Genomic DNA, 23,887 nt, shown 5'->3' with positions numbered 1-23,887 from the left:
ACCTAAGGAGGCCACCATCTCAGATGTTTCCAACATGACTTCTTCATACAGGGCTTTCTGGCTGGGATCAAGCAGCAACCACTCGTCACTGTTGAAATGGATGGCCACCTCCCCAAACGGCACCGGAAAGGAACCCTAAAGAAGGAAGAATCCCTGTGAGCAGAATCAATAGCATCTGCAAGATCTCCTTCAATCTGCAAATCCTAAAATTGCAAATGTCTATGGAGATTCTCAGTCATCCATCGTCATGATTGTCCCAAAGGGGCTTTTCAAAAGGCAACTGGAATTTCTGGGTTTTTTAAAAAGACATTTCTCTTCTTCTCTAAGAAGTTTGTTCAACAACTAGAATGTCCAGTTCTGTCCAGCATCTTTCAGACAAAAAGCCAAAGTAAAAATACTTGATTCATCAACCTGCCTTGATCAAGTGGCATGCCTTAGACCAGTGTTTTTCAACCAGTGTGCCGCGAAGCTCAGCTTCCGAGATCGGAAGCTGAGCTTCATTCTTCCCACCCCCTTTTTCGTGCCTTTGGGGCCCAGCAGGAGAGCGCTGGCAGCAGCGGCATTGGACAGTAGCCGTGGCGGCGGTTGCGAGCGGGAGCTCCAGGTCAGAGGCACCGGCAGCGCCCTGCCCAGCTGGAGATTCCCTGGCGGCAATAGGTAATAGCCGGCAACGTAGCACCCTTTTCCAGGGCCGCGCAAGGAGCTGGGCGTTGGAGTTTGGGGTGGGGAGCGACGAAAGTGTGGAGGCCGGTGCCGCGGCCGCCCCCACCCCCCAGTGCCTCCGGCCCTCTCGCTGCTGACGCCCGCCCATGCACCCAATCTTCCCCTTTCTCCAGCTCCTCCCGTAGCGGTGGTTGCAATGGCGGCGAGTGCTCCCCATCCCCCTGCCAGCCCACCCGGAACATTTAAAATAAGAAAAAACTTTGCCGGCCTCCGCAGAGAAGAAAGGAAGAGAGAGAAAGAGAGAGAGAGAAAGAAAGAAAGACAGCAAAAGGGGGGGAAGGAGGGAGAGAAAAAGAGAGCAAAAGAGAGAGGAAGGAAGGAAGAGAGAAAGAGATAGCAAGAGAGACAGAATGAGAGAGAGAGAAAGAGAAAGAAAGAGAGCGACAGCAAGAGGGGGGATGGAGGGAGAGAGAAAGAGAGCAAAAGAGAGGAAGGAAGGAAGAGAGAAAGAGATAGCAAGAGAGACAGAATGAGAGAAAGAAAAAGAAAGAGAGAGACAAGAGGAGGGAGGGAGAAAGAGAGCAAAAGAAAGAGGAAGGTAGGAAGAGAGAAAGAAAGAGAGATGGAGAGAGAGAGAAAGGGAGAGAACGAGGGAGGGAGAGAGAAATAGAATGAAAAGGAGGAAGAGAGATTTTTTTGTCCAAACTTCCCGCCCCCCCCCCCCCCCCCATGTTCCCCAGGATTTTGAAAATGTGAATAATATGCCGCGGCTCAAAAAAGGTTGGTAAACACTGCCTTAGACATGCCACTTACCAGTAGCCCCAACATTTCATGTTTATAAGCGGTTCTATGTGGGATTTCTGTCTCACATACTAACCAAATGGTCTTTGTGATTCTTTTAAAGAGTCAGATTTGCTCACTCTCATTAATATTTCAATTTAACTTTTTATTAGTTTATAAAGGTATAAAATACAAAGGGAGAAAAAAGGAAAAAGAGGGGGGACATGGCCAGCAGATGACACATCCAGAGAATACTCTCCCTCTGGACTGTTATTTTTCCAACTTAACAACAGAAGAAGGCAGCTTCCGTTTGTCTGCTTGACTTTCTGAGGTTAAGGAAAGACCCAGAATCATCCCTCAAGATCCTCAGATAACAGCAACAGCCTGCAAGTAGTTTTAGAAGCCAAGCTTCATTTATTTTATTTATTAATTGGATTTATATGCCGCCCCTCTCCGAGGACTTGGGGCAGCTTACAACATATAAAAAAGACAATGTACATCAAAATCCAATTAATTAAAGTTAAGAATTAAATCTAAAAACCAGAAAACCAATTAAAATACGCACAAATCCATTCAATCAGGAAGAAAGTACTGCTCAAAAATGATAATCAAGAAAAATTTTATAGAAACTTACATTAAAAAAATAATCAAATATGAAGATGAAGATATATGAACAGGAGATTTTAATGCAATTGTAGATCAACCAATGTAAATAAGGAACAGAAATTCTTCCCAAAACATTTTTTACAATGATGGATGAACTAACATTACAAGATGCAGGGAGGCAGAGGAATATGAAAGAAAGACAATATATGTTCTATTCGAATAGGTATTTGTCATGGTCAAGAATAGATATGATATGGATGTCATTAGAATTATTGACTAAGATAGAGATAATTAAAATTGAACCAAGTATATGGGCAGACCACAACCCAATTATAATGAAATGGAAATGACAAAGAAAGAGATCAAGATTTGTCATTTCCAAAACAAAGAAAGAGATCAAGAGGGACATTGAATCAGAGAGTAGTAAATGAATAAAACTTTCAAATATACTGTAGTTTAAATAGGAAAGTGAACACAAGAACAGGAGGACACAATCTGAAGTTAGTTGGGGGAAAGATCAAAAGCAACGTGAGGAAATATTATTTCACTGAAAGAGTAGTAGATCCTTGGAACAAACTTCCAGCAGACGTGGTAGATAAATCCACAGTAACTGAATTTAAACATGCCTGGGATAAACATATATCCATCCTAAGATAAAATACAGGAAATAGTATAAAGGCAGACTAGATGGACCAGGAGGTCTTTTTCTGCTGTCAGTCTTCTATGTTTCTATATGGAAAATGAACTGAATTTCTTTTCAAAAAGAAAATAAGTACTTCTTTACAAAATTTGTGGGATACTAGCATATATAAAGCATATACCAGAGCAGTGTTTCCCAACCAGTGTGCCGCGAGACATGGTCAGGTGTGCTGCGAAGAAAGAAGCTCAGCTTCTGGTCTCGCAACTTTTTGCTGAGAGTGCGAAGAGCAAAAAGTTGTGAGATCCGAAGCTGAGCTTCCTTCTTTGCGCCTTCCAATTTTTCTGGCAGCTGCAGCACCCCGCCGGGCTGGAACTTCCCTGGCAGCGGCAGCAGGTGAGCTTTGGGGCCTGGTGGGAGGGCGGCGGCAGGGCGGTGCACAGCAGGAGGGCGACGGCAGCAGCAGTAGCCATGGGGCGGCGGCAGGGTGGTCAGCTGTGAGGCGGAGCTCCGGAATGGAGGCACTGACCGCCGGTGGCTGGCCTTATTGCTGTAGCCGTGGGGCGGCGGCAGGGTGGTCAGCTGTGAGGCGGAGCTCCGGAACAGAGGCACCGATGGCGGTGGCTGGAATTGCATGGCTGGCACTTGCCTGCTGGGTGGGCCGGAGGCTCCAGCCCCACGTCCATGCCCAGCGCAACGCCAGCATGTACGGGGTCTAGCAACACGTCCAGCTGCCACCGTCGATGCCTCCGTTCCGGAGCTCCGCCTCACAGCTGACCACCATGCCGCCGCCCCACGGCTACTGTCCAAGGCCACTGCTGCGGCATGGTGTACGAGAAAGAGAGAGAAAGAAAGAGAGTGATAGCAAGAGAGAGAGAGAAAGAGAGAGGGAGAGAGGGGGGAGAGAAAGAGATAGCAAGAGAGGGAGAGAGAGAGAGCGAGAGAAAGAAAGCAAAAGAGAGAGAGAGAGATATAGTAAGAGAGAGAAAGCAAGAAAGGGAGAGAGAGGGGAGAGAGAAAGCAAAAGAGAGAGAGAGATAGCAAGAGAGATAGCAAGAGAGAGAGAAAGAGATAGCAAGAGAGGGAGAGAGAAAAAGAGAGAGAAAGCAAAAAAGAGAGAGAGAGAAAGAGAGAGGGAGGAGAAAGAGAGAAAGACAGCAAGAGAGAGAGAGAAAGCAAGAGAGAGAGGGGGAAGGGGGGTGAGGGAAAGACATAGAGGGAGGGAAGGAGGGAGAGAGAAGGGGAGGAAAAAAGAGAGGAAGGAAGGGCGAAACAAAGAGGGATGGAGACAGGGAAAGAAAGAAGGGAGAGAGAGAGAGAAAGAGGGACAGAAAGAGAAATAGAGCGAAAGGGGGGAAGAGGGATATTTTTTTTGTCCAAACTTTTTTTTAGCTCCCCCCCCCCCCGCTCAATGTTTCCCAGGAATTTGTAAATGTGAATAATGTGCGGTGGCTCAAAAAAGGATGGGAAACATTGTACTAGAGGACTAGTAATGGCATATATGGGAAAACAGAACAACAAATGAGTCAAAAACAAAAAGAGATGGAAGAGTAATACAAAAGTTTGGAAACACTTAAAACACTTAAAAATAAGTTATTTTAAAGTTATTATTAGATATTATTATTAGAAACCATTATTAGAAACATAAATATTATTGAAAATGAAGAAATTGCCCAGAAAATAAAACAGGCAAAAGAAAAATTTGTTGAAAATGCAAATAAGCCAGAATGTTAGTTGGTTTGTAAAATTAAGAGAGAGAGAGAGAGAGAAAAGAAAGGAAATTTACACTACAAAAACAATGAAAAACAGAAAGTAATAGAAAATTACCACGAACAGTTATACAAATAAGAAAAATAAAATAGGAAGAGGAAATGAGATATTATCTGGAGGATGCAAAGATACCAAAAATTCCAGAAAATGTCAAAAAGAATTTGGAGGAAAGGATATCAATGATGGAATTAAGAGAAGGGATTTTTAAAACACAGAAGGAAAGGAAAGCACCGGGGCCCGATGCATTACCAGCAGATTTTTACAAAATAGTACAAGATTCATTAAGTGAAGCTGTTAGAGAAGTATTTAATGACTTGTGACTGAAGGCCAAAATCCCAGATTCATGGATAGAAGCAGAGTTGGCCTTCTCCGGGTCCCGTCGACTAAACAATGTTGTTTGGCAGGACCCAGGGGAAGAGCCTTCTCTGTGATGGCCCCAACCCGCTGGAACCAGCTCCCCCTCCCGGAGATTAGAATTGCCCCCACCCTCCTTGCCTTTCATGAACTCCTCAAAACCCACCTCTGCCGTCAGGCTTGGGGAAATTGAGACACCTCCTCCAGGCCTATTCAGCTTATGCATGCTATGTTTGTGTGTATGTTTGCTTCTAATAAGGGTTTTTTAGTGATTTTAAATTATTAGATTTGTTGTACATTGTTTTATTGTTGTTGTGAGCCGCCCCGAGTCTGTGGAGAGGGGCGGCATACAAATCTAATAAATAAATAAATATTTAACTTTTATACCTAAAGAAGACTCTGATTTACAACAAATAAGAAATTACAGACCAATTTCTTTATTGAATGTGGATTATAAGATTTTTTGCTTCGATCATGACAGGATGGTTAAAAAGATTATTGAATTCATTCATTCATTCATTCATACCAAAGTGGCTTCCTACCTAAGACATATAAGAGATAATATGCAAATCATTTTAAATATGCGGGATTATGAAGTATGCTCCAAATTACACAATGATTTGTTACATACTGAATTAGAGGAAGAAATGGTAAAATAAATAATTATAATTTGAATCAGGAACTTTGGATAAACCATAGAATTGGATAAATGGCAACGGAGTCAACGGAGAGGGGCGGCATACAAATCTAATAAATAAATAAATAAATGTGGGGAAGAAACTATAAACTAAACCATGGCAACAGCATATAGGTGGCATATGTCATCAGAAAAATTATCAAAAATGTTTAAAGATAAATCAGTAAAATGTTGGAAATGTGAGCAAATACCAGGTTCTAAAAAATAAATAAATAAATAAATAAAAATAATAATATTAATGTATTGGATTTGTATGCCGCCCCTCTCCGTAGACTCAGAGCGGCTAACAACAATGATAAAACAACATGTAACAATCCAATAATAAAAAACCCAACTAAAAACCCTTATTATAAAACCAAACATACACACAAACATACCATGTATAATTTGTAATGGCCTAGGGGGAAGGAATATCTCAACTCCCCCATGCCTGGCGGTATAAGTGAGTCTTGAGTAGTTTACGAAAAACAGGGAGGGTGGGGGCAGTTCTAATCTCCGGGGGGAGTTGGTTCCAGAGGGCCGGGGCCGCCACAGAGAAGGCTCTTCCCCTGGGGCCTGCCAAACGACATTGTTTAGTCGATGGGACCCGGAGAAGGCCAACTCTGTGGGACCTTATCGGTCGCTGGGATTCGTGAGATTATCATATAAGGTAGACTTGTACAGAAGCAAAAAAAAATTGGATTAACATACAAACATGGTTAGGAAAAATGGTGGGAAAAAAGCCAAATTTAAAACCAAAACGTTTTCTATTGGGAATTTACACAAAGCAATTTCTGCTTCTCCTGTTTTTATTTATTTATTTTATTTATTGGATTTGTATGCCGCCCCTCTCCGCAGACTTTTATCCCTTTCTACAACATTAGGAAAACAAGATTACACTTAAAATAAAGGAGGTTTAGCCTAACTATTCATCTCCTTTCTACTTTTACTTGGGACGGGCATCATGAACCTGCCATGTGGCATCTTTTGAAACCAGAATTATACAACCACTAAGGAATTCCATAGATCTCCCAAATCTTTGTTGAGAGGAGGACCTAGTTTGATTGATCGTAAATTTAAATTTATATTTTCCTTTTGTGCTTTGCTCAGGAATAGCAGAATCATATGTTGAGTCCCCAAAGGAATCTAGAGGTCTGCTACTGCTCCTCCATATAAGCTACTAATCTTTTCCTTCTTACCTGAGTCAGGAATTCAACGGTGTTTTCAGCTCCACCAATAGAAGGAGATGATTCAGTGATCAACGGTGACTCCATTTTGTCTACTGGAAAAGAGAGAGACAGGATGGAAACAGGAAAAGGTTCAACTTCATCTTTACTAGCTTGAACGCACAACGTAAGATTCCTTCCTCTCCTACCCAGGGAACCTCCATTTTTGCTTCTCCTAATTTCTGCTTTTCATAGGTTCCATCATGAGAGCCATGAATGAAAGGAGAAGGCCAAACTCCTGAAAAACAAATCTCATTTAGATGGTTCTCCACATCTTTTGGAACAATCTATAGAAGTTTATACTCTTGGGCAACCAAAGCATTTGCTCAAACAGTGCAAATTCTCCCAGTTTGAAACCAGAGAAAATAGTGAAATTGTACCAATGCCTGCAAGGACAAGAGGTTTTGGAAACGGGCCAGCAATTATCTATGTAGGAATTTGCTCAAGACCATCTCTTAAGGAAGGCCAAAAACAAAGAGAGATCTCCCATGATGGAGGAAGAACCAGAATGCAACTCAAGGGGCCCCTACAGGAGCCGGGAAAGGCAAACAATAGGCAGGAATTCCTTTGTCTTCTAGCTTGAAAAGGAGGCTACAAGAATGGTGGAAGGTCTTAAGCATAAAACGTATCAGGAAAGACTTCATGAACTCAATCTGTATAGTCTGGAGGACAGAAGGAAAAGGGGGGACATGATCGAAACATTTAAATGTTAAAGGGTTAAATAAGGTTCAGGAGGGAAGGGTTTTTAATAGGAAAGTGGACACAAGAACAAGGGGACACAATCTGAAGTTAGTTGGGGGAAAGATCAAAAGCAACATGAGAAAATATTATTTTACTGAAAGAGTAGTATATCCTTGGAACAAACTCCCAGCAGACGTGGTAGATAAATCCACAGTAACTGAATTTAAACATGCCTGGGATAAACATATATCCATCCTAAGATAAAATACAGAAAATAGTATAAGGGCAGACTAGATGGACCATGAGGTCTTTTTCTGCCGTCAGACTTCTATGTTTCTATGAAGTTCTTTCTTCTCGTAATGGTTCACCTTCTACTAAAGCCAACAACTAAAACATGAGAAGACAACGCAGAGAATGAAGGATAACTTTCCAGAAAACCCCCAATCCGGTGGAAGAGCCTTCCCTTACCTAGTAAGGTGTCCTGATCTTGAGTTTTATCCACAGGGATCCTGCTGAAAGACAGATCAGGAGAAAGATTTGCTCCCCATTCCAGGAACCATCTCAGAATCCAAAATTTAAGCAAAGAAGAGCAGTTAAGAGGACAGGGGAAAAGAGGGTGCGGGTTGTATTTTCTGCCCACAAATCCCTTGTGTCCATCAGTGGTGATGGATGAGACCCAATGGGAGAATCGCTCCAAGTGAGAGACTCTTTGGAAGGACCCAAGAACAATTGCGTCAAGGAGGTTCTCTAAATCAGTGTTTCCCAACCTTGGGCACTTGAAGAGATTTGGACTTCAACTCCCAGAATTCCCCAGCCAGCGAATGCAGAGACCTTCAAGTGGCCAAGGTTGGGAAACCCTGACAGAAGCAAAAAATACCGTATATCCAACAGTGGCGATCAATGAGGCCCAATGGGAGAATGGCTCCCAATGAGAAACTCTGTGGAAGGACATTGGAGCAATTGTGCTAATTATTTACTCGGATTATTAATCCCAAAACTCCATCATGGAGAAATGGGGATATTAAAGCACGTGAAGATCCCTAAAAGAAGCTTGTCTGACATGGATCTCTTCCAGCTTCTCCTCTGGTCTCCCAGGCTCAGAAGGGATCTCCCAGCTTTCACCTGGTCTCCGCTGGATCTCCACAGATCCTCCCAGGAATCTTGAATCTGAGTGGAGATGTGAACAAGGGATCCCTTTATTCTTCCTCCTCTCCTCCCACCAGCCCTATTGTTAGATCTCCCCTCACGCGCAGGCAACAGCAGTTCTGAGGCGCGTTTCCCGCTCTCTCCAACCGTCGGGAGCTCCTCCCCTCCCCTGAGTGGCGTAACTTCCTCTTGCCCGCCCACAGCAGATTCCCAGGAAGCAACTCTCAGCACGACCCAGCTGAAGGTGCGGAGCGTGCGCAGTGGCGCCGTCAGTCGACAGCCAAGAGATCGCCCCCTGCTGGCATCTGGCGGGAAATCGCGGCCGTGGAGGCAGCTTTAGAGGCTATTGAAGGGCAGCGAGAGAATCCAGGCGGAGATCCAATGCGGCTTCCGTCCTTTTGGGAGCTCGTGGGAGGATGTAGATTCCTTGCAGGCAGCTTATCGTTTGCATCCTTTTGGAGAGTCATTGGGGCCACCTGGAGGTTTCTCTAGGTCCCTAGTATCACCCGAGTAGTGCTTATTAACTACTATTAATCTTCTCGTCATCCCCATCACCCATCTTCTCCCATATATGACTGTGACCTTGTTGCTTGTATCCTTACAATTTATATTGATTAGTTCCTAATATGATTGGATTGCTTATTTGTACCTGGACTATCATTAAGTGTTGCACCACGTGATTCTTGGCAAATGTCTCTTTTTCTTTTATGTCCACTGAGAGCATCTGCACCAAGACAAATTCCTCGTGTGTCCAATCACACTTGGCCAATAGAGAATTCTGCCCTGTCCTGTACTATACTAGTACTATACTAATACTATACTATACTTATACTATACCAATACTATACTAATACTATATTATGCTATGCTAATACTATACTAATACTATATTATACTATGCTAATACTATACTAATACTATATTATACTATACTAATACTATACTTATACTATACTAATACTATATTATATTAATACTATACTATACTGATACTATACTATGCTAATACTATACTATACTAACCCCAATATGATTGGATTGTGTATTTGTACCTGGACTATCATTAAGTGTTGCACCACGTGATTCTTGACAAATATCTCTTTTTCTTTTATGTCCACTGAGAGCATCTGCACCAAGACAAATTCCTCGTGTGTCCAATCACACTTGGCCAATAGAGAATTCTGCCCTGTCCTGTACTATACTAGTACTATACTAATACTATACTATACTTATACTATACCAATACTATACTAATACTATATTATGCTATGCTAATACTATACTAATACTATATTATACTATGCTAATACTATACTAATACTATATTATACTATACTAATACTATACTTATACTATACTTATACTATACTATACTAATACTATATTATATTAATACTATACTATACTGATACTATACTATGCTAATACTATACTATACTAACCCCAATATGATTGGATTGTTTATTTGTACCTGGACTATCATTAAGTGTTGCACCACGTGATTCTTGACAAATATCTCTTTTTCTTTTATGTCCACTGAGAGCATCTGCACCAAGACAAATTCCTCGTGTGTCCAATCACACTTGGCCAATAGAGAATTCTGTCCTGTCCTGTCCTGTACTATACTAGTACTATACTAATATTATACTATACTAATACTATACTTATACTATACCAATACTATACTAATACTATACTTATACTATGCTAATACTATACTAATACTATATTATACTATGCTAATACTATACTAATACTATATTATACTATGCTAATACTATATTAATACTATACTTATACTATACTAATACTATACTATACTAATACTATATTATATTAATATTATACTATACTGATACTATACTATATTAATACTATACTATACTAACCCCAATATGATTGGATTGCTTATTTGTACCTGGACTATCATTAAGTGTTGCACCACATGATTCTTGACAAATATCTCTTTTTCTTTTATGTCCACTGAGAGCATCTGCACCAAGACAAATTCCTCGTGTGTCCAATCACACTTGGCCAATAGAGAATTCTGTCCTGTCCTGTACTATACTAGTACTGTACTAATACTATACTATACTAATACTTTATTTCATTTATTTATTTATTTATTTTGTCCAATACACAATGTATGTTTTAGCGGGTATATATCTATATACACATAGTAAAATACATGATGAAGGTTATAGAGGATATACTCATAGTAAAATATATCTAAGAAAGAAGAGAAGAGAAGATATAGGAATAAAACATATCAATGAAAGAATAGAAGAAGAGATATAGGAATAGAAGAAAGGTATAGGAGATATAGGAGAGCAATAGGACAGGGGACGGAAAGCACTTGAGTACACTTGTACTCGCCCCTTACTGACCTCTTAGGAATCTGGATAGGTCAACCGTAGATAATCTAAGGGTAAAGTGTTGGGGGTTTGGGGATAATACTATGGAGTCCGGTAATGAGTTCAACGCTTCGACAACTTGGTTACTGAAGTCATATTTTTTACAGTCAGGTTTGGAGCGGTTAATATTAAGTTTAAATCTGTTGTATGCTCTTGTGTTGTTGTGGTTGAAGCTGAAGTAGTCACCAACAGGCAGGACGTTGCAGCATATGATCTTGTGGGCAATACTTAGATCTTGTTTAAGGCGTCTTAGTTCTAAACTTTCTAGGCCCAGGATTGAAAGTCTAGTCGCGTAGGGTATTCTGTTTCGAGTGGAGGAGTGAAGGGCTCTTCTGGTGAAGTATCTTTGGACATTTTCAAGTGCGTTAATGTCTGAGATGCGATATGGGTTCCAAACAGATGAGCTTTATTTGAGGATACTATACTTATACTATACTATACTAATACTATATTATACTATACTATACTAATACTGTATTAATACTGTACTATACTAATAGTGTACTAAACTATACTATACTAATACTATATTATATTATACTAATACAATACTATACTATACTGATACTATACTATACTATACTAATGCTATGCTATGCTATGCTATACTATGCTATACTATACTGTACTATACTATTCCCAATATGATTGGATTGCTTATTTGTACCCTATGACAATCATTAAGTGTTGTGCCTCATGATTCTTGACAAATGTATCTTCTCTTTTATGTACACCGAGAACATATGCACCAAGACAAATTCCAACCACCCTTGGCCAATAAAATTCTATTCTATTTTAATTTAAAAATCCAGGATTTTATAAGCATTGTTCCCATATTTTAATTGTTTGCTTCTTAATTAGTAATCTACCTTACTAATGCTTTTCTCATTCCATGGTTTTTAAGGCATCATTGTACAACGTGAAACTGAGTCAGATGTAAACTCATTCCACCCCCTTCTAGCACTTTCTAACAGTGTTTATTTATTTATTCATTCGATTTTTATGCCGCCCTTCTCCTTAGACTCAGGGCGGCTTACAACATGTTAGCAATAGCACTTTTTTAACAGAGTCAGCCTATTGCCCCCACAATCCGGGTCCTCATTTTACCCACCTCGGAAGGATGGAAGGCTGAGTCAACCTTGAGCCGGTGATGAGATTTGAACCGCTGACCTACAGATCTACAGTCAGCTTCAGTGGCCTGCAGTACAGTACTCTACCTGCTGCGCCACCCCGGCTTTATTGGTGTTGGTGAACCTTTTTACCGTTGGGTACCAAAAGCACACATGCCCACACCCATAATTCATTTCCCCTCATGTGCCTTCCCTGTGCCTATGCGTGCAACCCCCCACCCCCACATTGCCACATCCATCACATATGCCAGTTTCCCAACTGTTAGTGGGCTCGGTAGACCACTTTTTCACCCTCCCCGGCAGAGAGGGGTCTGCCTTTACCAGGACGCCTCTGGGCGGGGTTTGGGTGGGGTGCATGGGCAGGGGTTGGGCGCGTGCATCTGGCATGAGGTTTGCTTCCTGTGCATTTTTTAATTCAATTAAAGCATAGTGATTAATCACAAAAGCAATATGTAATTATATATTGTAAAATATTTATTTCTAATTAAAAACAAATGAAATTTTTTCTTGAAGCACGGTGTAGCATCGGTCCCAGTCTTAATATAACAATACTAAACTACGTTGCTACCCTTTGCGACAGTACGCGTAAAAAGCCGACATCAGTGTGAAGATTGAGATTGCTTCTTTCTCACCAGATCTGAAATCCTCGGGGCAGTCTTTGCAAGAGCACAACGGATATCATCTTCCACGAGAAGTCTACGTCTGTATTTAGACTTGATGACCAACAAGCTGGAAAACCCTGTTTCACAAAGATACGTCGTTGGAAAGGGAAGAAGAAGGCGCAACACAATCTCAGACAGAACGGGATAGGACGCCAAACACTTGACCCAGAACTTTGTAACTGGCATTGTAGCGAAATCAGTTCTTGCTGCATCGCTGTTAATAAGTTCTATGAACTCCTCCTGTGCTGTCTCGGGAACATCTTCAACGTTTACTGTGAATGGGCTTCTGGCAAGTGCAAAAGGGACTTCAGGTAGATTTGGAAAGTAGGATGAAATCTCACCTGCCAGCGTGTGCAAGTGTTGCTTCACAGAAATTATCATCGTAATCCTTTCGTCTGGCTCAATGTCATGTTCCTCAAAGAAAGCAGATAAAGTAGGCAACATGTAAATTTTATTCTCAGCCAATTTCTTTTGCCAAAGCTGAAGTTTCATTTGAAACGATTGGATCTTTTCAGACAAATCAAGGCATGTTGTGTTTGGCCCCTGCAGTGATAAATTTAACTCATTCAAGATATCAAAGACGTCGACCAAATAAGCTATTTTCTGCAGTTCGCTATTGTCGCTGAAAAGCGCTTCGAACTGCGGCCTTCCTTTCTGATTAAAAAACGCCTTGAGTTCATCACGAAGCTCGAAAACACGTTTTAAAACTTTTCCTCTCGACAACCATCTCACTTCAGTGTGAAATAGCAGAGCATTGTTCGGCGCCTCCAACGCACTGCACAGTTGCGAAAACAGTCGACTGTTTAAATTGCTTGCCTTTACAAAATTGACAGAACTTATGACTCTTTTCATTACTTCTTGTAACTCTTGTGGCAGTGTCTTTGTGGCTAACGTTTGCCAATGAATCATAGAATGAGTTCCGATAACGTTTGGTGACTCACTCATTACCAAACGTTGAAATCCAGATAGACATCCTAGCACAGCCGAAGCCCCGTCTGTGCAAACACCACAAACCTTTCCCCAAGAGATGTTGTGCTGTTTCAGAAACGAGCCAACTGTGTCAAATACATCGTGTGCAGTAGTTGTTGTTTCAAGAGGTTTGCAAAGAAGAAACTCGTCTTTAAAGTCACCATCAGCAATATACCTCACGTAAACCAGTAGCTGTGAACAGTTTGCGACGTCCGTAGATTCGTTAAGCTGGATGCTAAATATTGGAAGTGGAGCAGATTGAACTTCCTGGATTATCTGATCAAGGATATCAGCAGACATGTCATCTATTCTCCTGCGGACAGTATCGTTGGATAAGGAAATTGCGCTCAATTTCGTAACAAATTCATCTCCGATCATCACGCGAACAATGTCTTTGGCTGCTGGCAACAGTAAATCCTCAGCAATGGTGTGAGGTTTCATAGCTCTGGCGATTCTGAGTGCCACCAAATACGAAGCTTCGACGGCTGCTTTGTTTTGGTTGCGGCATTTGCCACCAGTGTCAAGTACGGCTTCCTTGAGCCCATCAGCTTTGCTTCTAAAATAGTTGGGGTCCATGCCGACAAAGTTTGCATGCTTGCTATCAAAATGGCGTTTCAGTTTGTTGGGCTTCATAGATTCGGCTGAGAGAACTTTACTACAAATAACGCATTGCGGCTTCTCAATTCCTGCTGTAACTACTGAGGTAAAACCATACTGTAAAAAATCCTCAATATATTTTCTCTTCTTAGCCTTCTTCTCTACGCGTTTCATTGTCTCGGTTCCTAGGACCATTAAAAAAAACATGTTTTAGTTGGGGGAAAGATCAAAAGCAACATGAGAAAATATTATTTGACTGAAAGAGCAGTAGATCCTTGGAACAAACTTCCAGCAGACGTGGTTAGTAAATCCACAGTAACTGAATTTAAACATGCCTGGGATAAACATAGATCCATCCTAAGATAAAATACAGGAAATAGTATAAGGTTAGTCTAGATGGACCAGGAGGTCTTCTATGTTTCTATGTTTCTAATATCTGATAATTTAATGAGATGAATCCCAGCGACCGGTTAAGTCCCAAAGAGTTGGCCTTCTCCAGGTCCCGTTGACTAAATAATGTCGTTTGGTGGGTCCCGGGGGAAGAGCTTTCTCTGTGGTGGCCCCGACCCTCTGGAACCAGCTCCCCCCTGAAATTGGAACTGCCCCCACCCTCCTTGCCTTTCGTAAACTTGTTAAAACCCACCTCTGCTGTCAGGCATGGGGGAACTGAGATAACTTCCTCAAGCCTATACTGTTTATGTATGGTATGTTGTGTGCATGTTTTTTAAATTATGGGTTTTTAGCTTTCTAATTATTGAATTTGTATTATATATTGTTTTCTGTTGCTGTGAGCTGCCCCGAGTCTGCGGAGAGGGGCGGCATACAAATTAAATGAATAGATAGGTAGGTAGGTAGGTAGGTAGATGATAGATAGATAGATAGATAGATAGATAGATAGATAGATAGATAGATAGATAGATAGATAGATAGATAGATAGATATGTGGGACAAATAATACTGGATTACAAACATTGGACATGGCTTTAGACATCAGCCACCCAAGCCAAATGGTCCATTAAGCAGTATCTTGGTCTCCATTGTTGGGTTAGGACAAAGTCCAGATGGTTGTCATCTACCTTGTTTTTTCCGCTTTGCACAGAAGAACAGAGGGGCTGTATAAAATAATGAATTGCACCTGTTTGCTTCAAATTTGGTGGTCAAATAATAATTCAATTCAATTCAATTTATTAGATTTGAATGCCGCCCCTCTCCGAAGACTCGGGGGGGGGGGGGGGCTCACAACAATAATAAAAACAATATTCCAGCAAAAACAAATCTAATATTAAAAAGCACATAAAACCCTATCATATTTAAAAAAGCAAACAACATATACATACCCAAACATAAATATAAAAAAGCCTGGGGGAAAGGTATCTCAACTCCCCTATGCCTAGCGGTATAGATGGGTCTTAAGTAATTTAAGTAAAGACAAGGAGTGTGGGAGCAGTTCTAATCTCCGGGGGGAGTTGATTCCAGAGGGCCGGGGCCGCCACAAAGAAGGCTCTTCCCCTGGGGCCCGCCAAACAACATTGTTTAGTCGATGGGACCCGGAGAAGGCCAACTCTGTGGGACCTTATCGGTCGCTGGGATTTGTGCGGTAGCAGTTGGTTCCGGAGGTACTCTGGTCCAATGCCATGCAGGGCTTTAAATGTCGTAACCAACACTTCAACTTAATACTGTTGGAGCTGTTTCCAGATTTGCAATTATTACTAAATTTGGGGTTTATTTTCAATCTTTTTCTACTTTGAAATTTCCCCATATTTTTGTTGGAATCACCTTGAGTCCGGAAACAATCCATTTCCACACGTTCAGGAATAGAGTTTTCCCTCCAATCGAACTTCTTTTCAGGTTTCATCCATCCCCACTTATTTGGAGGTGTCTCTTCAGGAATTTCAATTTTGATTATTTTCAATGGCACTAAATTTGGTTCTTGGTCATTTTCCTTCTTCTGGGCATCAAATGCTTGCAGGGGAAGAAAAAAATAGATTAGAATAATCTACAGCGTCCACTTTGGTGTCCTTATGCATACATTTATCTACCACTGAACATCTGCAGAGAAAGGGACAAGGGAAATGACAGCATGGATATTAATTATTAGAATAGAATAGAATAGAATTTTTATTGGCCAAGTGTGATTGGACACACAAGGAATTTGTCTTGGTGCAGATGCTCTCAGCGTACATAAAATAAAATATACCTTTTGTCAAGAATCATGTGGTACGACACTTAATGATTGTCATAGGGGTCAAATAAGCAATGAAGAAGCAATCAATATTAATAAAAATCTTAGGATATAAGCAACAAGTTACAGTCATACAGTCAACATGGGAGGAAATGGGTGAAAGGAATGATGAGAAAAACTAGTAGAATAGAAGTGCAGATTTAGTAGAAAGTCTGACAGTGTTGAGGGGATTATTTGTTTAGTAGAGTGATGGCATTAGTTATTATTATTATTATTATTATTATTATTATTATTATTATTACTACTATTAATTACATTTGTATGCCGCCCCTCTCCGTAGACTCGGGGCGGCTAACAACAATAGTAGCAAAACAATATGTAACACAAATCTAATAATTTAAACTAAAAGCCCATAATTTCAAAACATGCACACAACACACCATACATAAACAATATAGGCCTGGGGAAGTTATTTCAGTTCCCCCATGCCTGACGACAGAGGTGGGTTTTAAGGAGTTTACGAAAGGCAAGGAGGGTGGGGGCAATTCTAATCTCAGGGGGGAGCTGGTTCCAGAGGGTCGGGGCCGCCACAGAGAAGGCTCTTCCCCTGGGACCCGCCAGACGACATTGTTTAGTCGACAGGACCCGGAGAAGGCCAACTCTGTGGGACCTAATCGGTCGCTGGGATTCGTGCGGCAGAAGGTGGTCCCGGAGATATTCTGGTCCGAAAGACTGCCATAGTTGCTCATCTAACCCTCATTCTTGGCAGTTAAAAATTTAAAGCAAAGACATGACTTGACATCAAAACATGGCACATAAATTGTCTCAACTATCACCCACCCAACCTGCACTCAAGACAACATACGTCATTCCAAAACAAAGCAAGACAAAATTTGTTGCCAAGTAAGACAACTGCAACAGCAAAAACATCCTCTCCCTGAACTTCTTCTCAATGACTATGCAGTTATGACCCAAGGATGACCACAAGACTGAAAGTCAACCCTTGCTGGTCACACAGTAATTTCTTTCTTCTAAATTATTATTATTATTATTATTATTATTATTATTATTATTAATAATAATAATTAGATTTGTATGCCGCCCCTCTCCAAAGACTCGGAGCGGCTATTTAAAAGACCATGAAGGGGGACTGCAATTAATTTAAGAAGAAAAAAAATGAAATCATTTTTAACAAGTTAGATATAATAATAATAATAATAACAACAACAACAAAACAACAACAACAACAACAACAATAATAATAATAGAGCTGCAATGACTCTGGCATAAGCCCGTGAAAGTGGTCCCAGTGGTACTTGGCACGCTGGGCGCAGTGCCAAAGGATCTCAGCGGACATTTGAAAACCATTGGAATTGACAAAATCTCCATCTGTCAATTGCAAAAGGCCGCTTGACTGGGATCGGCAAACATAATTCGCCGCTACATCACGCAGTCCTAGGTGCTTGGGAAGCGCCCGACTGGTGATGAAATACGAAATCCAGCATAGTGATCTCGTTTGCTGTGTAGTACTGACATAATAATAATAATAATAATAATAATAATAATAATAATAATAATAATAATAATGTATTAGGCTTGTATGCCACCCCTCATCGGAGACTCGGGGCGGCTCACAACAATAAAAACAATATAAGTACAAATCTAATAATTAAAACTATGACTAAAACCCATTATCTTAAAAACAATCATTTACACAATCATAAACACACATAACTCTTGATGGTCAGGAGCGGGGGCATGTACTAATTGTTCCATGCCTGGCGATATAGATAGGTCTTAAGGCTCTTGCGGAAGACGAGGAGAGTGGGGGCAGTTCAAATCTCTTGAGGGAGCTGATTCCAGAGGGCCAGGGCCACCACAGAGAAGGCTCTTCCCCTAGGCCCTGCCAGACGACATTGTCTGGTCGACAGGACCTGGAGAAGGCCAACTCTGCGGAACCTGATCGGCCGCTGGGATTTATGTGGCAGAAGGCGGTCCCGTAAGGAATCTGGTCCGATGCCATGTAGGGCTTGATAGGTCATCACCAACACTATGAATTGTGTCCAGAAACCAATCGGCAACCAATGCAGGCCGCAGAGTGTTGATGAAACATGGATATATCTGGGAAGACCCATGACTGCTCGCGTGGCCGCATTCTGCACGATCTGAAGTTTCCAAACAGTTTTCAGAGTAGCCCCATGTAGACAGCGTTGCAGTAATCGAACCTCGAGGTGATGAGGGCATGAGTGACTTTAACGCTCTAAGTTGTAAATAAAGTATCTAATTTAAGTCAGCTTGCTCTGACTTAAATTTCCCTCCAGAGGAGCCCTTACCTAAGGAAGCCACCATCTTAGACGTTTCCAACATGACTTGGGTAACCGCAACCGCAACCACTCTTCACCGTTGAAATGGATGGCCACCTCCCCAAAGGACCCAGGACCCTAAAGAAGGAAGGAGGGTTGTAAGCAGACTCGGTAGAATTTGCAAGATCTCCTTCAATCTGCAAATCCTAAAAGCACAAATGTCTATGAGGATTCTCAGCCATCCATGGTCATGGTTGTCCAAAACGTGCTTTTTCAAAAGACAACTGGACTTTCTGGTTTTCCTTTGAAGATGTTTCACTTCCCATCCAAGATGTTTCTTCAACACCTAGAATGTCCAGTTGCCTCTTGAAAAAAGGACCTTTGGGACTAAAAGTCAAAGTAAAAAATTCTTGATTAGACATTTTCCTAGGTGGACTCATCTCATTATATGATAAAAAGGCGAGTATTCTGAGCAGAGACAGGTTACAAGCGATGTGCCATGAGGGTCTGTTCTGGGTCCTATTCTTTTTAATATGTTTGTGAGTGACATAGGGGAAGGTTTGGTAGGGAAGGTTTGCCTATTTGCCGATGACTGTAAAGTGTGCAATAGGGTTGAGATTCCTGGAGGTGTCTGTAATATGGTAAATGATTTAGCTTTACTCGATAAATGGTCAAAGCAATGGAAACCGCAGTTTAATGTTTCCAAATGTAAAATAATGCACTTGGGGAAAAGGAAACCTCAATCTGAGTATTGTATTGGCAGTTCTGTGTTAGCAAAAACTTCAGAAGAGAAGGATTATGGGGTAGTGATTTCTGACAGTCTCAAAATGGGTGAACAGTGCAGTCAGGCGGTAGGGAAAGCAAGTAGGATGCTTGGCTGCATAGCTAGAGGTATAACAAGCAGGAAGAGGGAGATTATGATCCCGCTATATAGAGTGCTGGTGAGACCACACTTGGAATACTGTGTTCAGTTCTGGAGACCTCCCCTACAAAAAGATATTGACAAAATTGAATGGGTCCAAAGACGGGCTACAAGAATGGTGGAAGGTCTTAAGCATAAAATGTATCAGGAAAGACTTCATGAACTCTATCTATATAGTCTGAAGGACAGAAGGAAAAGGGGGGACATGATTGAAACATTTAAATATGTTAAAGGGTTAAATAAGGTCCGGGAGGGAAGTGTTTTTAATAGGAAAGTGAACTCAAGAACAAGGGGACACAATCTGAAGTTAGTTGGGGGAAATATCAAAAGCAACGTGAGAAAATATTATTTCACTGAAAGAGTAGTAGATCCTTGGAACAAACTTCCAGCAGATGTGGTTGGTAAATCCACAGTAACTGAATTTAAACATGCCTGGGATAAACATATATGCATTGTAGAGTAAAATACAGGAAATAGTATAAGGGCAGACTAGATGGACCATGAGGTCTTTTTCTGCCGTCAGTTTATGTTTCTATGTTTCTATGTCAGTAAGGGGCGTACATAAGCGCACTAGAGTGCCTTCCATCCCCTGTCCTATAGTCTCTCCTATATCTCGTATTTCTTCTCTACTATATCCTCTATAACCTTCATTGTTTATTATTGTGTATTGGACAAAATAAATTTAAAAAAAAAAGTAAATTCTCCACCACCCCCCTCTGCAGTTCAAAACCAAAGAAATTAGTGATATTTTTTTTTATTTTATTCATTTGTCCAATACACAAATACATAGGAAGAAAAATAGACATGTGGTAATATATATAAGGATAAAAGTGAACTTAGAGGAGAGGATATATGAAAGGAAGAGAATATATATGATAGGTGAAAGAAAGGAAAGACAATTGGACAGGGGACGAAAGGCACACCAGAGCACTTATATATTGCAGAAATCCAAGAAAAATGCCGGCAGTGAAAGGTGGTGTTGGAAATGGCCGAGCAATGACCTGTGTAGGAATTATCTCTTAATGAAGGCCAAAAACAAAGAGAGACCCCTCGTGATGGAGAATGAGCCAGAATGCAACTCAAAGTGGGCCCCCCCAAGAGTCAGTCTTCCGTGAAAGGCAAACCATAGGCTTGCTCTGAAGGGAGGGGATTCCTTTGTGCGCCTTAAGTCTTCTAGCTTGAAGAGGGAGTTCTTTCTTTTGCATTGGGTCTCCTTCTGCTAAATCCAACGACTAATATAGGAGAAGACACACATTTGGAGACCACATTTGGAGTACTGTGTTCAGTTCTGTAGACCTCACCTACAAAAAGATATTGACAAAATTGAAGGGGTCCAAAGACGGGCTACAAGAATGGTGGAAGGTCTTAAGCATAAAACGTATCAGGAAAGACTTCATGAACTCAACCTGTATAGTCTGGAGGACAGAAGGAAAAGGGTGGACAGGATCGAAACATTTAAATATGTTAAAGGGTTAAATAAGGTTCAGGAGGGAAGTGTTTTTAATAGGAAAGTGAACACAAGAACAAGGGGACACAATCTGAAGTTAGTTGGGGGAAAGATCAGAAGCAACATGAGAAAATATTATTTGACTGAAAGAGGAGTAGATCCTTGGAACAAACTTCCAGCAGACGTGGTTGGTAAATCCACAGTCACTGAATTTAAACATGCCTGGGATAAACATATATCCATCCTAAGATAAAAGACAGAAAGTAGTATAAGGGCAGACTAGATGGACCATGAGGTCTTTTTCTGCCGTCAGTCTTCTATATTTCTATGACACAGAGAATTAAGGATAACTACAGTCTTCCTAGAAAATCTCCAATTCAATGGAACAGTCTTCCCTTGCCTAGTGAGGTATCCTAGAAACATAGAAACATAGAAGTCTGATGGCAGAAAACGACCTCATGGTCCATCTACTCTGCACTTTTACTATTTTCTGTATTTTATCTTAGGATGGATATATGTTTATCCCAGGCATGTTTAAATTCAGTTACTGTGGATTTATCTACCACATCTGCTGGAAGTTTGTTCCAAGGATCTACTACTCTTTCAGTAAAATTATATTTTCTCATGTTGCCTTTGATCTTTCCCCCAACTAACTTCAGATTGTGTCCCCTTGTTCTTGTGTTCACTTTCCTGTTAAAAACACTTCCCCCCTGGATCCTATTTAACCCTTTAACATATTTAAATGTTTCGATCATGTCCCCCCTTTTCCTTCTGTCCTCCAGACTATACAGATTGAGTTCATGAAGTCTTTCCTGATACGTTTTATGCTTAAGACCTTCCACCATTCTTGTAGCCCGTCTTTGGACCCGTTCAATTTTGTCAATATCTTTTTGTAGGTGAGGTCTCCAGAACTGAACACAGTACTCCAAATGTGGTCTCACCAGCGCTCTATATAAGGGGATCACAATTTCACTCTTCCTGCTTGTTATACCTCTAGCTATGCAGCCAAGCATCCTACTTGCTTTTCCTACCGCCCGACCACACTGCTCACCCATTTTGAGACTGTCAGAAATCACGACCCCTAAATCCTTTTCTTCTGAAGTTTTTGCTAACACAGAACTGCCAATGCAATACTCAGATTGAGGATTCCTTTTCCCCAAGTGCATTATTTTACATTTGGAAACATTAAACTGCAGTTTCCATTGCTTTGACCATTTATCTAGTAAAGCTAAATCCTGACCTTGATTTTTTTATTCTTAGGGATCCCTCTGAAAGACAAATCAGGAGAAAGATTTGTGCAACCCACCCAATTACTACACATTCCTGGAAGAACCTAAAATTTAAGCAAATAAATTTTCTTTAATTTTTTTCTAAGAAAAAAAATATATAGCAACAGAACAAATGGTAATCAGAGAAAGATACTAGAATGTGCAAAACAACAATGGAATTGCAAAATAAACAGGAAAATGACTATTATAACATATGGGGGGAAATTATACAATTGGATAGAGAAGAAAAAAACAGAAATGAAAAAAACCAAACAAAATAAAAGAGGACAATGTAGGAAAGGCCATGCAAAAAGCAACTTTAATTCAAAATGCACACGTTTCCATAAACTGCTTGTATGTATTGTATGATGTGTCTATTTTTGTGTGTGTGCTTGTTTGTTATTTGTTTCCATAAACTGCTTGTATGTATTGTATGATGTGTCTATTTTTTTGTGTGTATGTTTGTTTGTTATTTGTTTCCATAAACTGCTTGTATGTATTGTATGATGTGTCTATTTTTGTGTGTGTGCTTGTTTGTTATTTGTTTCCATAAACTGCTTGTATGTATTGTATGATGTGTCTATTTTTTGTGTGTATGTTTGTTTGTTATTTGTTTCCATAAACTGCTTGTATGTATTGTATGATGTGTCTATTTTTGTGTGTGCTTGTTTGTTGTTTGTTTCCATAAACTGCTTGTATGTATTGTATGATGTGTCTATTTTTTTGTGTGTATGTTTGTTTGTTATTTGTTTCCATAAACTGCTTGTATGTATTGTATGATGTGTCTATTTTTGTGTGTGTGCTTGTTTGTTATTTGTTTCCATAAACTGCTTGTATGTATTGTATGATGTGTCTATTTTTTGTGTGTATGTTTGTTTGTTATTTGTTTCAAAAAATTCAATTTAAAAAAAAATTAAAAAAGAAAAAAAAAGAGCAGTTAAGAGGACAGGACAAAAAGGAATTTGGATTGTATTTTCAGCCCACAAATCCCTTGTGTCCATCAGTGGCCATCAATGAGACCCAATGGGAGATTCGCTCCAAACGAGAAACTCTTTGGAAGGACACAAGAACAATTCCGCTAATGAGGTTCTCTAAATATCTACCCGGATTATTCATCTCCAAAACCCCATCAGGGAGAAATAGAAGAATTCAACCGTGTGAAGATCTCTTTGTATTCCCCCAAAGAGGCTTCTCTGACCTGGAGTTGTTCCTGCTTCTCCTATGGTCAGACGGGATCTTCCAGCCACTGGCACCGCTGGTCAACTGGTCTGCGCTGGCTCTCTCCAAAGATCCTCCCAGGCTCGGAATCTGAATCTCAATGGAGATGTGAGCAGGGGATCCCTTTAGGCTTCCTTCTCTCCTCCCACCTCCCCCATTCGTGGGATCTCCCCCCCCCCCTGCACAGCCAAGAGCAGTTATGGGGCGGGTTTCCCCTCTCCCTCCAAACCTCCGAT

At 40.7% G+C, this 23,887-nt stretch overlaps 2 protein-coding genes across 4 annotated transcripts in view; both read right to left on the bottom strand.

Moving 5' to 3' along the window:
* LOC139162880 (zinc finger protein 721-like) overlaps positions 1-23,887 on the bottom strand; it is a 154,659-nt gene that overhangs the window by 56,570 nt on the left and 74,202 nt on the right. Inside the window, exons 1-4 of one of the 3 annotated variants that reach the window (XM_070743771.1) lie at positions 8,641-8,712; positions 7,862-7,905; positions 6,686-6,768; positions 3-135 (exon numbers count right to left, since the gene is read on the bottom strand). In XM_070743771.1, coding sequence (XP_070599872.1) covers positions 3-135; positions 6,686-6,760 — 208 coding nt within the window. In that variant the 5' untranslated portion in view covers positions 6,761-6,768; positions 7,862-7,905; positions 8,641-8,712. Of the gene's footprint in view, positions 1-2; positions 136-6,685; positions 6,769-7,861; positions 7,941-8,640; positions 8,713-23,887 lie in introns of those variants that run through there. The other 2 variants (XM_070743772.1, XM_070743770.1) reach the window with 2 other exon arrangements.
* Positions 12,547-23,876, bottom strand: LOC139162908 (protein FAM200C-like). Its single transcript, XM_070743811.1, has 4 exons — positions 23,632-23,876; positions 18,827-18,934; positions 16,088-16,273; positions 12,547-14,496 (listed from the first exon to the last, which is right to left on the bottom strand). The coding sequence occupies exons 2-4, from the start codon at positions 18,858-18,860 to the stop codon at positions 12,683-12,685; spliced, it is 2,034 nt and encodes a 677-aa protein (XP_070599912.1). The 5' UTR covers positions 18,861-18,934; positions 23,632-23,876; the 3' UTR covers positions 12,547-12,682.

This window comes from Erythrolamprus reginae, chromosome 2, assembly GCF_031021105.1.
Source record: "Erythrolamprus reginae isolate rEryReg1 chromosome 2, rEryReg1.hap1, whole genome shotgun sequence".
In the NCBI taxonomy this organism is placed as follows: Eukaryota; Metazoa; Chordata; class Lepidosauria; order Squamata; family Dipsadidae; genus Erythrolamprus; species Erythrolamprus reginae.
The sequence above is the reverse complement of the archived record's forward strand: the minus strand, read 5'-3'. Positions and strand labels throughout refer to the sequence as shown.

What these genes read in the sequence shown, in the direction of transcription:
- LOC139162908 (XM_070743811.1), bottom strand. Translation starts at nt 18,860, where the DNA reads ATGTTGGAAACGTCTAAGATGGTGGCTTCCTTAG. An exon ending in TAAGATGGTGGCTTCCTTAG is followed by an intron (nt 16,274 to 18,826) that starts GTAAGGGCTCCT and finishes TTCCCCTGCAAG; the next exon opens with CATTTGATGCCCAGAAGAAG. An exon ending in GGATTGTTTCCGGACTCAAG is followed by an intron (nt 14,497 to 16,087) that starts GTGATTCCAACA and finishes TAATGGTCCTAG; the next exon opens with GAACCGAGACAATGAAACGC.